The sequence below is a fragment of the Octodon degus genome, unplaced genomic scaffold, assembly GCF_000260255.1.
Source record: "Octodon degus isolate 3935 unplaced genomic scaffold, OctDeg1.0 scaffold00233, whole genome shotgun sequence".
Lineage (NCBI taxonomy): Eukaryota > Metazoa > Chordata > Mammalia > Rodentia > Octodontidae > Octodon > Octodon degus.
The window spans coordinates 1,445,128-1,462,910 of NW_004524809.1; the positions used below are offsets into that span (position 1 = coordinate 1,445,128).

General features: G+C 44.6%; 1 protein-coding gene across 4 annotated transcripts in view; it reads right to left on the minus strand.

Annotated features, from left to right (window-relative positions):
* Atg7 (autophagy related 7) overlaps positions 1–17,783 on the minus strand; it is a 293,132-nt gene that overhangs the window by 254,826 nt on the left and 20,523 nt on the right. For all 4 annotated transcript variants that reach the window (XM_023705916.1, XM_023705915.1, XM_023705914.1 and 1 more), the window contains exons 3-7: positions 17,341–17,395; positions 9,947–10,064; positions 6,663–6,740; positions 1,164–1,280; positions 578–727 (exon numbers count right to left, since the gene is read on the minus strand). In XM_023705916.1, coding sequence (XP_023561684.1) covers positions 578–727; positions 1,164–1,280; positions 6,663–6,740; positions 9,947–10,064; positions 17,341–17,395 — 518 coding nt within the window. The remainder of the gene's footprint in view (positions 1–577; positions 728–1,163; positions 1,281–6,662; positions 6,741–9,946; positions 10,065–17,340; positions 17,396–17,783) is intronic.

Below are 17,783 nucleotides of genomic sequence, written 5' to 3' on the forward strand. Positions count from 1 at the left end.
TTTTTTTTCTTTAAAATAAAATAACTGATGTCTAAATAAATAAATAAATAAATAAAATGCTGAAAAGTAAAATGTTAATGTAAATGATTAAAAACAATGTGTCTCATAGCAGGCATGATGGCACACATCTATAATCCCAGCACTCAGGAGGCTGGGGCAGGAGGATTGCCTCAAGTTCCATGCCACACTGGGATATATAGTGATTTTGAGGCCAGCCTAGAATACATATCTAGAACTTGTCTCAAAAAGACATCCTGGCAGTGGAAGAAGTGCCTGCTTAGCATTCACAATGACTTGTGCATGATCCCCAGCACCAAACAAACAAAAAAAGACAAGCTGGGTTCAAGCTAAGGATGCATTCTCTATCGGTTCAGGGGCTTTATTTTCTTAGCTCTGATGTATTTACACAGCTAGTGAAATCACTCCACCTGAACTGTCAAGTTTGAGAACAAAGAAAGGCAGCTCCAAAACACCCTGGTGGGGCTGAGAAAATCCACCTGAGTTTCAATTTTCCAGTGATCTATGGTAACATGAACTTTTTAAAACCAGGTAATAGACACTCAAAAGTCTCTCTGACCTTTGTCCTTTGACCTTGGAAGAAGTCACTGTAGTGTTTAAGCAGAGAAACCAGCACCACATCATCCTCATACTTGATTAAGAAGTACGGCAGAGCCGAGACTCCTTCTGTTTGGCAGAGACCATCATATGCTTGCTCGAGGGCATGGATCTACAAACAGAAAGCATGGAGTTATTTTTAGACAATTATATAAATCCTTCTAGTAAAAAATGACATGAAATGACAGGTACCTTAAATCTCAAGATTGTAAATGACCAATCACCAATGTTAACCCTTTTGTAGCAAATAAAGAAAAGTGCCACCTACTAATACCACTTAGCTTTTCTAGAATTTTTTCCAGGTGCATGTCTTAGAGGTGCATCTGTCTCTCTTAGGCATAAAACACAACTACTGAACATCCACCCAATTTTATCTGCACCTTATTTTTTTTTAACCTTTTATCTATCTGTTTACTTGTTTATTTGGTACAGGGTCTCACTACGCAGTGTACCATGCAGTACCAAGAATTAAAGCTGGGTCATTGAGCTTGCCAGGCAGGTGCTTAGACCATAGAGCTCTCCAGGTCCAGCACCTTGTGTTTTGATACCTGTTTTGGTGAAAACCTTTGATCTAAAGCCACTGGCTCCTGAATGAGAGGTATGCTCTCTGGAAGGCAAAGGGCAGGATAGCAAAACCAATAGTAGAAGTGATACTTCTTTAGATCCTAGAATAAAAAATACAACATGGGACATGAGAACATCACCAATGATTAAGTTGACAAGCATCTATTCATGTAACCTCTCAGCCATTTAAGAGATAAAAGCTAATGAATACAAAATACATCCAGCTTGTTAAATGATCACATCTCCAGCAGAAACTGACAGAATGCAGTGTCCACCTTAATCACCACATACCCTGACACCTGACACACTGATGATATAATGGTAACCATAACCTACTATGCAATACTTGTTGATAGAAATTGTACACCAAGTCACTGATATTGTCACTGCCATGCTTTACCACACAACTGCCCTGGGGGTAGCTACAATCATCCCACTCACAGAGAGAAAACTGATCCTTAGGAAAAGAAAAAGGAAATAAATATGCACTAATAAAAATAGTTGAGCAGGAGAAAGAAAAAGATGAAGTACTTGAACAAAAAAACAAAAAGCAGAAGGGAGCAAAACTCTACTTACAAAGTGGCTGCTTTTTCCCTCAGTACTGTCTAAGCAATGTAGCACACCCCCTCAGAGGCATGGCCTGACAGTCCATCCTCTTCACAATCAAACACACTATGCACACAGTTGAGGAAGCACTGTTGCTCATATACCTCTACCTCCCTAATACAGCCCGTTTTGGAATGCTTGGGATCAGAGATGCTTTGGATTCTGGATTTTTTTCAGGTTTTGGAATATTTGCATCATGGGTTACTGTGGAAAGGACACATGAATCTACACACAACTGTCTTAGTTACTTTTTTTGTAGTTATTGCTGAGGCAAAATACCCAACACCCAGAATTAAGGAAGGAAAGGTTTATTTAGCTCACAGTTTGTGGAGGTTTCAGTCAGTAATCAGCTGGTTCCAAGGCAGGGTGGCATAGCAGAGGGGCACCAGTTCAAGGCAGCAGAAGACGGCAAAAGCAACAAGAACAAAATAAGGAGAAGAGCAAGCCTCTTTTCCTTTCTTCTATTGTAAACAGGCTACCTGCCCTCACGTGGGTGCAGCACTCACACCATCTCTGTGCCCTCCTCTTCCACAGGATCAGGATGTTTACAAAGTGAGGACCCTGGCTCCTTGCTGAGTCAGTTAAACTTCTGAACCTCCCAAACCGACACAATGAACAACATCCCAGAGTAGTAAGGTCGGGTCTTCTATGCTGAGTTACTTAGTTAAGCTTTTAAACTCCTCAAATTGACACAATTTATCAACTATTACAGTGACATTCATTCACATCTTATTTACACCTCCCCTGAAGGTGATTTCATATAATATTTTTTGGGCACTTACATTTCAAGTGCAACTTCTTACATGAGGCCAGATATGGAATTTTCTAGTTTTGAGAAGTTATTCAAAAAGCTTTAGACTCTGGAGCATTTCCAAATTGAGATTTTTCAGACTAGAAATGCCCAGACTCTATAACACTACTGTCCTAAACAACTTCCTGACAAAACCCAAATCGATGATTCTTAAACACAACATGGAACACCCTCATGATAAGATGAATAGGTCACAGCCCTGGGCACTGGGCAGTGCTTCCCACATGAGCAGCCTGTCAGAAAGACTGAGAGTCACAGGTGTCAAGCACAAACAAATATCAATGACGTAAGAGGGGACATCTTCCCGAGTACAGCCACTCCTACCCCAGGGGAAGTATGCAAGGGACAGGATTTGGGCACTGTCCTCCACACTGTAGGCTGAGGGCTCTTGGCTCTGAATTAGGGTCTCACTCATGCCATGGAACCCAGCCTTCTACGGGCACAGGCAGCCACCTTACCAACCTGTGTCCACTGACTGTGATAATTAACATATCTTCTTCAATCTTGCTAAGAATAAAAACTGAATGGATGTTAAACAACCTTTTTTTTTTTTTTTTGAGACAAGGTTTTTCTGTATAGTTCAGGCTGAACTTTCAGTGATCTACGAACTCAGAGTACTAAGTATTTGGACTACAGGCATGCATCATCATGCCCAGCTAAATGACTATTCTATCGGCATAATCTTCACATATCATAAAATTCAATTAGTTAAATTGTATATTTTCATTATCCCAAAGAATCCTGAAGCTGTCAGCAAAGCTCCCTTTCCCCACTCTTCCCCATCCTGTGGCAATCAATAATCTTACTATCTGTCACCATGGATTTCCCTGTTCTGGCTCTTTCACATAAGTACAATCACAGTTGATACTTTTTAAAATACAATTTTTAATATAAACAATTTCCAGATGAGAAAATCTAGCAGTTTCGAATCTCTAACTTGGCCACTAACTGATCTAACAGAAAAAGTTCCCTTTTCATAATGGCAAAACAAACGCAAAATTGAAATTAATGGAGTACCTTGTCCTTAGAGGCCTAAAAACCATAAAAAGGAAAGAGAAAGCACTCCAGAGAGGATTCACTCTTCTTTGTACTAAAATGATTTGTCATAGGTGATCTTTAGCAAAAGGTTAAACGATTCAAGGTGAAAGACCCCACACTGAGGAGCTTTATCAGGTCATCTTCAAAAGTCAAAAGGCTCAAATTTCTTAGGAATTTTTTCAGGACACAAAGGATCTCAATTACATTTAACATAAAGCCCTTTGTGCTTGAAGATTTGAAAAGAGAGTTTAAAATTTTTGTAAAGCCAGACTAAGAATGCTTTATAAAAAGGGCAACAAGGCCAGTATACTCTAGGCAACAGCTTAAAACTTGAAGATCTAATATTATTTTTCTGACTAAACACAAACTATCAATTATGTTTTACTAACAAAAATTCGAAGAGTGGAATTGGGGAGGGCTGATGTTCAACTCACAAAACCATAAATCTTTAGCAATATCAAAATCTATCCTAGCAGATAACCAATAAATTCCTCAGATTTACACTCAAATGCTCCATGTCAAATTGCACCTAGAAACCTGTGGTGTGGCCTTCAGGGTGAGCTCCGTCTACCCTCCTGGGCCTGGGGCAACACGGGCAGAAGAAAGACAAGACCAAGGACTGGGGAGACAGCTCAGTAGTCTAAACACCTGCCTGGCAAGTACAAGTACCTGGTTTTGATCCTCAGTACTACATGTCATGCTGGCTCCAGAACACCAGGTGCACAGTGCCAGCCACCAAAATTAGGTATGGTGGCACATGCCTGTGATCCCAGCACTGGGGAGGCTGAGACAAGAGGATCACTAAGAGTCTGAGCTGCATACCAAGACCCTGCACCTAATACAGATTTAAAAAAAAAAAAAATTAAAAAGAAAAATAAGACCTACGACTATAATAATAATGTATGAAAAAGGCTTAACATCCAAAGCTAACAAAACTGTGGTGAAGGGGCTAGGGAGATAGCTCAGCTCATCTGCATAAGTACCTGCCTGGCAAGTGCAAGGTCCTGAGTTTGATACCGGTATCAAAAAAACTAAGTACAAAACTGTGGTGAAAAAATACTTACATGCCAATGTTAGTACGCCTGTGGGGCCCTCCAGAGAACTTAACATTACATAATAAATGAAGCAGGAAAAATATCACTGTGGCTAGTAGTGCTCACTGCACCATTTTCTACAACAGGGAATACCTGAAGCATGCAACATAATGGGACAGAACATTACCATCAATGTACATTCAAAGGACAAGGCGGTTTGATGCACATGCATGCACGCACTTGCACACACACAAATGTATATAAATATTCTTTGACTTATGCTGGGATTATAGCCATGTAAATCTACTATGAATTGAAAACATTGCATAAAAAATACATCATGTCCAGGTACAAATCCCTATGATGAACATTATCATTATGTTTATTTAAAATGTACAAAATAAGGGGTTGGGGAGATAGTTCAGTAAAATAAGTGCTTGCCTTATTCAGGCGCAAGGGCCTGAGTTCAATCCCTGGTTCCACCAAAAAAACCCCATACAAAATAAAAACAAAATGGTATCCACCAAGCATCACAGCTGAGCTTCACCTGCCTCAGTGTGTTTAGAATGTTTATGTCAGGCTACACTGGCAAAATCATGTCATCCAAAGCTTCTTATGGTCAAAGGTTATGTCTCGTGAAATTTATCAAATTATCACACTTAAAGTGAAGAATGAAATAGCTCTATGGATACACTCTCATGCCAACAAGAGGCTGGAAATCCTGAGCTGAACTTCAACTGGGGATTGTCTATGCACATATGCACTCATGTATGTGTGTGTGTGTGTGTGTGTGTGTGTGTGTGTGAAAGAGAGAGAGAGAGAGAGACAGAGAGACAGAGAGAGACAGAGAGAGAGACAGAGACAGAGAGAGAGAGACAGAGACACACACACACATAGGAACACTTATCAAAATTGAGATTCTCTATATTAATTTCAGGTACCATATAATGATAAGTGGGTTAATTCTCCAAAAAGACACAATTCTTAAAGTGTATGCACCCAATAACAGTGTTAAAATAATTAAGGTAAAAATCAAAAGAAAACTGAATACTCATTTATGGAAAACAAAAAAAAAAAAAAACTAGCAAACTAGAAATAGGAACTTCTTCCCTTTGATAAAGAATGTCTGGGGCCAGGGAGATGGCTCAGTGGAATAAGTGCTTGCCTGATAAGGAATGTCTGCAAAAAAATGTATACAGCTAACCTTGTACTTAATGGTAAGAATTAGAATTTTCCACACTAAGATTAGGAACAAGTAAAGAAGTTCTGTTTCACAATTCCTCTTCAACACTGCAATGGAAGTGCAAGATAATGAAATAAGACAAGGGAATATACAGGTATACTTACTGTGTTGCTATTGAGGGGTGTGAGAGCCCTTAGGAGCCAGGGTGAAAGGAAATGAAGTCACTGGGGGAATGGCCTCCCCTGGACACTGGGACCCAGCCCGTCCTGTCTCTGTCTCTCTCTGCACTTCCTAGCAGCCATGAGGAAAGCAGCTCCTCTTTCCAGAAGTCCCCCCTCACACTACGATGTGCTGAACTGTTAGAAGGCAGTGGGGCCAAATGCTATGGACTGAAACCTCTGCAGCCATAAGCCAAATAAGCCTTTCCTCCTCAGGAGTCAAGTTACTTTAGGTTTTTTCCACAGTGACAGACAGCTGGTCAACACAATGGGTCTAGCAACTGCACCTTGCAGGAGTGTACTTAACAAAGACTTCAGCCCAACTTTATAATATCCTGAGAAACAGGAGCTGGCTGCCTGTGTCATAGAAACCATGCTACTGTCAGTCTGATCAGGAGAGATGAATTAATTTTGCACTATTAGCAGGTACCATCACTATCTGGCCACTCATCAAAGAAGCTATTTTATAACAGCTACCAAGAATAATGTGAGGGAAGAGTTCTGGAGGGAAGAGAACACACTGTCCTACTGTCCTGCTGCCAGTCCACAGGGGACCTCACCAGTTTCCATGTAACAGGACACCTATTACTTACTGCAAATGTCAGGAGCAAGAACTTGTTGAGAAGCACAGGGTTTTCAAGAGCAGCACCTGACTTGATGGACTCCCAGATCTGCCAGAACAAAAAAAGCATCAAGTCAAGTTGTGGGCATCTTTGGGCATCTCACTGCCTGGGAAAGCGTGGACCTGAGGAACACTGTGGTCCTACTCTTCCAGGTTGGCACTGTCTGTACCGCACCACCACTGGCACTGTTCCTCTGCCAGCCAGCTCCCCATTGCCTGAGTCCCAAAGGAGCCCTGCACAGCCTCCCTACAGGCCTCAAGCCACTCTCCTGCCTTCGTGCTTATCACCTCCTTCCTCCACACAGTACCCATCACAGCAGGGTTGCAGAAGTGAGCAGCAGAGTCCCTACCTGCAAGAAGCACCAAGTCCAGGGACAGACCAGGCCTGCACGTACAGGTTCAGGCCTGCTACTGTGGAAGTGGATAGGATTCTCAGGAAGAACCTCCGACCTAGCTGGGAGAGGGGCACAGAACTCAGGAGGGGTTCCAGTAGGGATCCCAGCTACATGGAGGTGATTTCTTAAAGGCTTACTTAAGATTTTCTTGCCCTGAGAGAAGAAGGAGAATAAAATGCAAGTTTATATATACTTGGCAAGTGCTGGGCCTGGACAAGAAGCTAGTCTAAGGCAGGAGCTGTAGAGCTCAAGAGGTTTTATCACTAAGATTTGTTGCCACACTCTATGTTGCTAAGTTGTGCCATAAAAGAACCATTTCCTGAGCACAGATGCTTGAGAAGGAAGCAGAGAGAAGGAAGTCCCTGCTCCTGACATTGTGCTCTGGGAGGGCTGGGCCCAGAAAGCGCGGCCTGTGGGGTGGGGGAGCTGCAGGAAAGGCCTGAGCTTCCCCCAGGGAAGGAGTCCTGGGGTGGGCAACTTGCTTCTCCCCACCATGGATTAAGATCTGACCCAACTCTCCAGAGTCTCCCTTTAGGTCTGTAGACAAAGCAGGAGGCCCAGAGCCAGGTAGGCCATGGGCAGGCTGGGCCATGAGCTGTGTCTACTGCAGGAGCAAGAGAGGAGTCTGCCTTGAGATCTTTGTAGCTATCTAAACAGGCTTCTTGTTGTTCTCCTACATTTGGTAACACTATTAATTCAGTATGGTACTTACAGAAATCTTGATAAATGACACATAATTATACACATTTATGGAGTACAATGTGATAATTCAATACATCCATACAATGTATAAGGATCATATCAGGGTAATTAGCATCTCTTCCAATTCCTCTCTAGCTAGTTTGAGATATGCAATGAATTATTGTACACTAGTTACCACACTGTGCTACAGGATACTAGAACTCATTCTTCCTATCTCTGAGCTTGGGTCTGTGTTATCCATCATGTCTCTAGCCTCTCCCACCTCCCCTTCCCACTTCTGGCAACCACAACTATTCTCCACTTCTCTGAGACCGATTTTTCTAGCTTCCACAGATGAATGAGAACAGGCAACACTTGTCTTTCAGTGCCTGGCTTATTCCATTTATACTATGTCTTCCACTGCTGCAAAGGATTCCATCCTTTTTTGGGTTGAATAATATTCCACTGGGTGTAAGAGCACTTTTACTTTATCCATTCATCCATCGATGGACACCTGGGCTGACCCCATGTCTTTGCTGTTGTGAACAGCATGGCCGTGAACACGGTATGGGGTATCTCTCCCAACACTGATCACCTCCTCTAGATGTGCGCCAGGCAGTGGGATGGCTGTACCTACAGGAGTTCTGGTTTTACTTTCCTGAGGAACAGTCACACTAGCAGACACAATGGCATTACCAGCATACTGCAATCCAGAATGTACAAGGTGGCATTTGTTTTAAGGCAGGCTCCACGGCCTCTGTACTAAGTGGTTAATGGGGAATGAGATGAACTGTCCTTCTCCTTCCTTCTTACTCCAATTTTAATCTCATTAATTCAGATGTGAAGAAGAACAGGAAAGACACACCAGAAAAAGAGAACACCATGTCCCAAGGAGAAAGCAACAACCTGAGGGAGGTATTACGGTTCTGTTCAGAGGTCCCACAAGCCTCTTGTGCTCATGGGAGGGACCTTGGGGAGAGGATTGCATCACAAAGGCATGATACTCACCAGTACATAGGTCTACTGCTGAGTTTATAGGTAACTGATGTTGGGAGGCAAAGAAGTGGGTCACTGGGGGTGTGGCCAGAAATGGCTCATTTCCTGCTTCCTCCCTCTTTCCCTTTCTGTTTCAGGTCTCCACACTGTGAGCTGCTTCATTTGTTTTAAGGCAGGCTCCCCGGCCTCTGTACTAAGTGGTTAATGGGGACTGGATGAACTGTCCTTCTTCCTCCCTACTCCAATTTTAATCTCATTAACTCAGAGGTGAAGAAGAACAGGGAAGACACACCAGGAAGAGAGAACACCATGGACTGAAATCTCTACAAACTGTGAGCCAAATAAACCTCTCCTCCTTTAAGCTGTGTCAGGTACTTTGTCTCAGCACAACGAAGCAAGTAAGACAGGTGGTGGAGTTCTACATAACTACTGTGACTGCATCAGAGAATGCAAGGATAAGAACAACAGATCAAGGACTGGCGAGATAGCTCAGCAGACTAAGCACCTGTTTAGGCAAGCACAGGGGCCAGGGCTTAATCCCTGACACCACATGACATGCCAGCCCTATCCCCAGGAGCACTGAACTGGCAATTGAGTCCAAGTGTGGTGCCATGCACCTGTAATCCCAGTGCTGGGGAGGCTGAAAACAGGTGGATCACTATGAGTCCAAGCTGCGTAGTGAGACCCTGCACACACACACACACACACATGCCCCAACAGATCAGAAAGGCCTATGGGGACCAAGCTACAGGAAGCATTCAGGTCAGCTGGAGTAGATTAGATCAGCTCCAGAGATGCTGGAGAGACCATATGCATAGCTTCTGTGACACTGTGCTACACAGGGTTGCCAAACCCCTCTGGGCACAGGGCACCAAAACTCTCTCACCAGCAGTCACAGGGCTATAACCTATAAGAGAGGCCAAGCTGCTGCAAAGTGCTCAGTGAGGTTAGACAGTAAACCTCCTTTCCATTCACATGCATCTCCAGCTTGTCTCCAGCACAGAGCCTGGGTTTTTTCTGATCTCTGGAAAGACAGAAGAGAGAAGGGCACATTCTCTTTGGAGAAATAAAGAGAAACCTACAAATACTTGTTTTTCACAACAGATCCAGGCTCCTTATCAGAAATAGCACACTGCCAAGACACTGGGAAATGGAGTAGACACATGTGGGCTGCCTGGCTAACCTCGTCTGCTGCCTGTTCCAGAAGTAGTTTCTTGTCTGCAGTCTTGAAAGCCTCGAGTGTGTTGGTGTTGTGCAGCGTTCCAACAGCAGGGCAGCAATGCACAGGTGTGGGGGCACTCCTAGACATGAAAGATACAGTTAGCCAGGCACAGCGACTCTATATGAGCCAAGAGTGATAGACACACCCAGGTATATTAGTCTGCTCCAGTCACTGCAGTTTAACAAAGGAGAGCTTTACCTGGGCTCATGGTTTCAGTGAGTTCAATTCATGGTGACAGGCTCCAAGGCACAAAGAGCATGGTAGAAGGACCTGGTGTGAGGGAAATTGCTCACACCATGTACTGGTCAGGAAACAGAGGAAAGAAGAGCTGGGACACGAACATCATTTCCAGGTCATACCCTAGAGACCTACCTCTCCTGGCAGGCCCCACATTCCAACAGCACAGTCAGCCAGTACTGAGCACAACATCGTATCACCTAGTCATGGCCCCAAACACCCACCTCTGGACATACAAGACTTTTATGGGGCATTTTAGACCTAAACCAGAACCCCAGGTAAAAAGCAACATTACTCAGCTGGTCAGACAGCAGGCTAGCTGCCACCTCTCAAGAGAGGCTGAGTCCCACCACTGAGAGAACACAATGCAGGGGCCATTCCACAAAAAACCTGAAGAATCCATTTACCTTTACCTGTGGACTGCCTCCCTCCTCTTCCACTGCCTCCCAAATAGAAGTGCCCTTCCTCCTTTTTATTGTTTTCCTAGATTCAACCTAAGAGTAATATGCCAGCCAGGAACTGTGAAGTTCTTTTTCTCATTTAAAAGGCTTAAACAGCATGCCTAGGGTCACACAATTCTGAGGAGAGTGGAGTCTGGAACCAGAGCCAGTTGACCACAAAGCCCTTTTCAAATCTTTGCCTTAGGTATTAAGGCCCCATTCTAGCCTCCTCATCCAGGAAGCACCTCCATCCTCCCCAGTGACATCTGGCACACAGGGAAGAGCTTTTTCAAGAATGACAGTCACATACACCTGACCAGAAGGCAGGAAGGTCCAAGAGGCAACTCATTCCACAACCCAGCCCACCCTATCAGGGCTTAGCACACAGCTGCTGCAGCCAAGCAAGCCCATGTGGGTCATCAGAACCACATAGACAAGATGCACCTGGCCCGAGCTGCCTGTCAGGTTATGGCACTTCACAGGCTAATACACACACTGTGTGGCCCCACAGGGCCCCCAGTCGACTGGCCCAGAGAAGTCAGGAGGAGAGGGGATGAATTGACTCTGAATACCCAGCGAGACATGGACAGGTCTACTGTCTTCTCTGAAGTGATTAACTTGCATTTCTGAGATCACTGATCAGAAATGAAAATGCTCATTTTATCAGTGACCTGCTTATTGTCACTTGCAACTAGTGTAAACAGAATACACTGTTACTCATTAAGCCAATGAGAGCTACATGGTAGAAACAACCCAGTGTCCTCTCACTCAGAGACTTTCATACCAGGTTCTGTATGACACTGGGCTCAGAGGCTAAAGAAGAAATCTAAACCTGGAGCAGGTACAGTGGCCACAGTGAGTTCTAGGACACTGTCAAATGCCAAGTGTGTGGAGGTGGGTGTGACTCTGAATGGCCAGGGCCATCCCCTGGGAACTGTGAGTCAGCCAAGCAGTCATTGTTTGTCACCATGCCCCTCCAGTAAGGAACAGTGTTCATCCAGGTGAGTGGAGGACATCAAAGGCCCTCTCTGGAGAAGGTGAAGCCATGGGGTTCAGCAACATGCAGGGAAGCAAAAAGGCAGGCCAGGTCACCCTAAATATGTGGCTCTCTGAGCTCAAGGCTGAATCAGGATGCTGGGTCACAAGGAAGATGCAGTGATCTAACTTGGATGCAAGCACAGAGGAAGCCAGTACTCTTCTTCCTAAACTTCCAACTGTCCTGGGTGTGCAGCCACGCCAAAGCCTGGCTCTGACCAGGGAGGAAGTCAAAGTTGGCTTCTCAGATCCCCAGCACTCAGACGAGGTAATGAGGGACATCACCGAAGTCTCCAAAAAGAAGCAGTTTTCACAGATGAATTTCTACCAGGTGAAAAAGCCATGGCAATGAATAAAAATTCAATCATAGAAGTGGAAGACCCCAAATTGGGGATGAGACAATTTAGTTAAATCCTGGTCCTGATATATAGTAGTTGGTTTCTATTTTTATGAAATGTCCAGAATAGACAAGTTCTTAGAGGCAGGAAGTAGATTCCTTGGTTGCCAAAGGCTGTAGGAATTCAAAGGGGGTGAGCAGTGATGGTCTGGGGAGTGATGGAAAGGCTCTATAATTACAATGGTGGTGATGGTTGCAAACTCCATGAATATTAAAAGCTGCTGGCATGCATTTTTCCATGGCTGAGTTGCACTGTATGCAAATAAAGCCTCAACAGAGCTGTGCACATGAATATGAATGGGAAATCCACCCATGTGCTGAGGCCCTCAGTGGATCCTTAGCAACTGGCATGAAGGTTTGGCAGCTGACTGTTCCTCTAAGGTCCACATGTTGGAGGCCCAGTCATCAGGCCGTCCCTAGCGGAGGTAGTAGCCCCTCCAAGCAAGAGTGAGGTCCCAGGGTGCTGCCTTGCTGGGTAGACTCCTATAAAAGCCTGAGTCTACTTCTGCCCTCTCTCCTGCATTCTGGTCCCGTTTAAGATGTGGCCTTTTGCTGCTACACACTCTCACCACCATGTGCTGCCACCCACTGCTTTCACAAAACGCCAAACAAAGCCCCCATCTTGGCCTCTGAACTTTCCAAAGGTGAGGTAAGGCACCTTTTTCTATTTATAAAGTTAGCTGCCCTAGGTGTTTCAACCTAGTAATTCAAAGCTGACCAACCAATGCAATGGTGAAGGATGGATTTCACAAAGGTCCAAAGCCTGGGTCAGCTTGGGGGAATCTAAACCCTGGGTCCTCATTTCACTCATGCTCAGTGGTCACTCAAGAAGCACAGGGTTCCTCCACAGGGCCTTTTTTCATGTAACCAGCAGGCAGGCAGGTGGCCAAAAGGGAACAAGTCCTCCAGAGGAAGAGCAGAGGCTGGGGAGCCTCACTCCATACTCACAGGTTCCCTGCCTGCGGGAGACCGCTCCACCTCACTCCAGCAGCTACATGGGCAACTGGCACCAGCAGGGCCTGCTAGGTGCTGTGAGAGAGGGGCCCCAAGACAGACACAGCCTCTGCTCTGCCCACACTGATGCACTCTCTCTTTCTTGAAGTCCATTTGAGGCTTAGGTACAAAAGACATTTCTTGTGACTAAAAAGGAATAAGCCTCAAGGAAAGGGGTCCAGGGAAATGTTCCTTATTCAAATGTTTATCATCCTTGTTAGCCTTTCATCACCATGAGGAAAACAGCTTCAAGGAGGAAAGGGTTCCTCTGGATGCCAGATTCAGAGGGCTTGTTCCATGGCTGCTTGGCTCCATTGGTTCTGGGCCTGGGACAAGGTGTGGCAGGGAATGTGCTGGAGCAACACCGCTCTGTTCCTCAGGGAGAACAGACAGAAAGGAAGAAGGGAAGAGAGAGAAAGAGAGGAGTGCCCAGGGACAAGCTACATCCCCGCTCCAGGGACCCTTTTCCTCCAAACAGGCTGTACCCTACAGTTCCCACCCTCTCCCAGCAGTCCATTCAGTCAGGAACTTACTGATGGATCCATCCACTGAGGTCAGAACCCTAGGACCCAGTCACATTCCTAGAGCCCCAGCTCCCTGTTCCCCAGGGACCAGGCCTGCAGCACTTGTGCCTCTGCACCTCTGAGATCCAAACCGTAGTATCTTGTGAGGGCCACAGAAAGGGAAACTCTTTTTACCACTGTCACTTAATCAACAGAAATGGAACACATACATAATGAAGAAGACTGGACCATCCACCTGGCAGGTGCAATGAGCAAGACACAAACTTCTGTGTATGGGCTCCTCCACTGTGGGGTCTTAGACTGCACTCTGCAAATAGTGTGCCTGATCAATGTGACCTCAGCTGCAGCTTACTATAGATGATGTGGATACAGGATTGTGCTGTAAGTCCTTGAGACCTCCAGGGACTCAGAGCAGGGATTAGTCCATGCAATGCAAAGGCGAGATCGTCCTACACCCACAAGTGAGGGCGAGGGCTGTACCTCGCCATAGTATTTCCTTCCTCTCCGCAGCCCAGTGCCAGCACAGTTGCTTACCAAAACACAATCAGGAAGTCTTTTGAAAATAACGATAACTTCTCCACATTTATTACTGTACACAGCTCATAGAGTGGCTGTTTGGCTCCACTGGAGCTGCAGGAGCTGTTTCTCCAGACTTTGCATTTCTAACACCTACACATCTTGCCCTTTGCAGACATTCATTGTTTGAGAGATAAATCCATACACGTTTTCCATACAGAGCCACACAGATCTACAGCAACACAAGTGAAGACAGATTAAGAATATGACGATAACCTGGACACTCTCATTAAACTTCCTACCATGTTACAAGAGAGGGACTCAGAAAACTGCACACTTAGAAAGTGGAAACATAACAACTGTTGTTAATTTCCTGTCACCTTATTTTGAAATTCTGTATCATTTTTGTTTTTAAAATTCTGTTTAAAATAAAACAAACAAACAAACAGCAACAGCTACCAAAAAAAAAAAAAAAAAAAAACCCAGGGGTGTTAGAAGCCCAGAGTCTGTTAGAGACAAGGAAGAGTACACTGAGAAAAAACCAACCAGACATCCTGGAGGGAGCACAGTTAGTTGGCTGTAAGGACCAGGTCTTCAAACTACAAACCCAAGACCATTTTCATAGTAATGGGCACTGTGCTTATTCCTGCTTCCCCCACCACCTGTCATGAGGCCTCAGGTACAGGGGACATTAAAGAAAGGCAAGTGACCAGGGAAACCAAGCACTTGGGGGGGGGGGGGCGTCAGTGTACAGGATCACAGGTTTTCTACTGAACTTTCTTGATAATACAAATTGAAGATGTTAAATTTTGTAATAGGATCAGACCTAACTACTGTGCATTACTCTTTTTCTAAATAGGATTCCAAAGACACAATTATTAAAATCTTAAGGACAAACAAAATTTCAGCCTCGTATTGGGATGGATAGAAGCAAGGCCAGTTTGAGACTGACTCAGGATCTCAGGGGGAGGCACAGACGGGGAAGGGGACGTAACAAGGATAAAGATGTATTATGTACACTGCCAGCTCCCATGAGGAATGTGACCACTATGTGCTGCCAACATGGACTAATAAAAATTAAAGTTAAAGAAGATTGTTCAGATGGCACAAAAGCCAGCCAGCTGCATTCTCCCTTCTACCATCTTTAGACAATTTAATGCTTCAACATTTTCAGTATTTTCCTCATTATAATTACTCCAAGAATAAGCTAGTCTTTGCCAAAATAGGAAGGAGATTACTAGGATTAAAATCTGTTTTAACAAAGTAACCTCAAAGAATTTATGATGGAGCAAGAAAACTCTAAAGGGAAAAAGAAATGTCAATGTACACTTTCAAGATACATAAAAGTATAACCTAAGCCTTGTTTCAGGCTTAGGTTACACTTTTAAATTTTTCAATTTAATGGAGATAAAGGAATAAAATACATTTTTTTTTCTTGAGATGTTTAAAAACAGTAGGGGCCAGGGAGATGGCTCAGTTGAATAAGCACTTGCCTGGCAAGTGCAGGGGCCTGAGTTCAATCCCCGGTTCTGCCAAATACATACATACATACATACATACATACATACATACATACAATTCTAGGGAAGCCAGGCATGATTGCACATTTCTGCAATCCCAGCACTTGTAAGGCAGAGGCAAGAGGATTCTGAGTTCAAAGCCAGCTTGAGCTTTGTAGCAAGACCTTACTGAAAAAAATAATAAACAAACAAGCAAAATTCTAGGGATGATTTATCTGAAATACACTAGCCACCGACTACCAACTACCACCACCTTAAAGCCTCCTTCTGTAAGTCTCCCACATCCCTCATCTTGACAGGGCTGAGGGTCCAGGGTACAAAAGTGGCCTCACTTAGCCCTTTAACTCTTGAACCTTCCAAGTGCCCCGGATCATGGCTAACGTGCCAGTCACCCTTTTGTAAAAAAAGTTTGAAACAGTGAGCTCGCTGGGACCACAGATGGCTCAGTCAACACATGCAGTAGCCCTTGTGCTGCTGCCTGAGCAATTTATCTCCTCCTGAAATCGTACCTTCTCTAGATTCCTTGCTTCAGTAGAAAACAACAAAACCCCCTTGCTGCTTAGACTGGGTTTCAGAACTATCCTTCTGAGTTCATTTTTGCTCTTCTGTCTCTCTGCTTTCTAAATTTAGCTAGGTATCACCTTTTGTCTTTGACCTACACACCATCTCCCTGTCTGAAAAAACAGAAAAAAGTCCTACCTGGTGTCTAAAAAGGTTGCTTGTGAAAATGTCCAGCTACTTTGGGGCCCACTAAATGTCTCTTAACCCAAGCAACTCCCCATAACTCCTGAGTGGAAAAGCAGATCTTCCAGGATGTCGAGCCAGATCTTTGGAATTTGCCGCATAATGCCTTGCACATTAACCTGGCCACAGAAGCTGCCTTAGCAGAGTTCAGAGTCACACTCATGGATGAGCAACTACAGGAATAAGGCAAGAGGTGCCAAAAAGAATGATAAAAATGACAGCTGAGGTTCAATCCCCAGCGCGCCATGCCAGCCCCGCCCCCAAGGCACAAGGAGACATCAAATAAGACTGGGTGTGGCAGCACCCACCTATAATTCCAGCACTTGGGAGGCTGAAAACAGGAGAATCACTAGGAGTCCGATCTGTGTGGTGAAACCATGTATACTCTATACCAAAAATACAAAAAAAAAACTTTTTTAAAAATCAAAGCTGGGTATGGTAGTATACACCTGTCATCCAGCACTGGGGAGGCTGAGGCATAAAGGTCACCACAAGTTCAAGGCCAGCCTGAACTACATAGAGGTCCTGTCTCAAAAAATAAAATATCCCGGGGGTGCTGAGCTGGCCACTGAGACCAGGCATGGTGGAGCATGCCTATAATCCCAGTGCTTGGGATGCAAAAAACAGTAGGATCACTTTGAGTCCGCGCTGCATAGTGAGACCCTGTACCAGATACGTAAAAAATAAATAAAAAATAAAATAAGACAAAATAAACTACAACCAGAGTCAAGAAGAAAGCTATGTAAGTGCCAATCAACCTATTTGGAACCTAGCATCTAATATGCTCTGAACCTAGCCTGAGACAGTCCCTAGCAGGTAGCCCTTGTCTATGGGGGATGGGAGACTCCAAAAGTGCTAACAGTGGCCCACCTTTTAGGAGGCGAGATGGCTTCTTCCTCATAAAAGCAAAGTGTTCTTTATTTCAGATTTTAGACAAGTAAACACTCACATGTCAAAAGCGCTGAACTCCAACGTCAAGCGAGCCGGCAGTCCAGCAGAGTCACCTAGAGAAAAGCATTAGCAGTTTCAGTAATGGGTCAGAGCCCCAAGGCAGCAACTTTTGTTATGGGCTCTGTGTTGAGCCTCAAGTGCCTGTTACTGCAGACCTGTGCTGTATAGGTGGTGGCAGAAGGAGACAGGGATTTCATGAATTGGAGGGATTTGCTGGAAACCTAAAACACGTGCCGAGATAGTGGATTGTCATTGATCACCTGCCCCAGCAAAGCTAAGTGCTTAGTATCTGGATTGGTAACTAGGATGTCTCACACTCTCCCTTTTTTCCAACAAGGAAAGTGCAATTCAGAAATGAACATGTGCCAAAGGCTGGTAGGGAAAGAGAAACTAGAGAGGGGCACTACACAGAAGGGACAACAGTGTCCCTTTCCAAAGGAG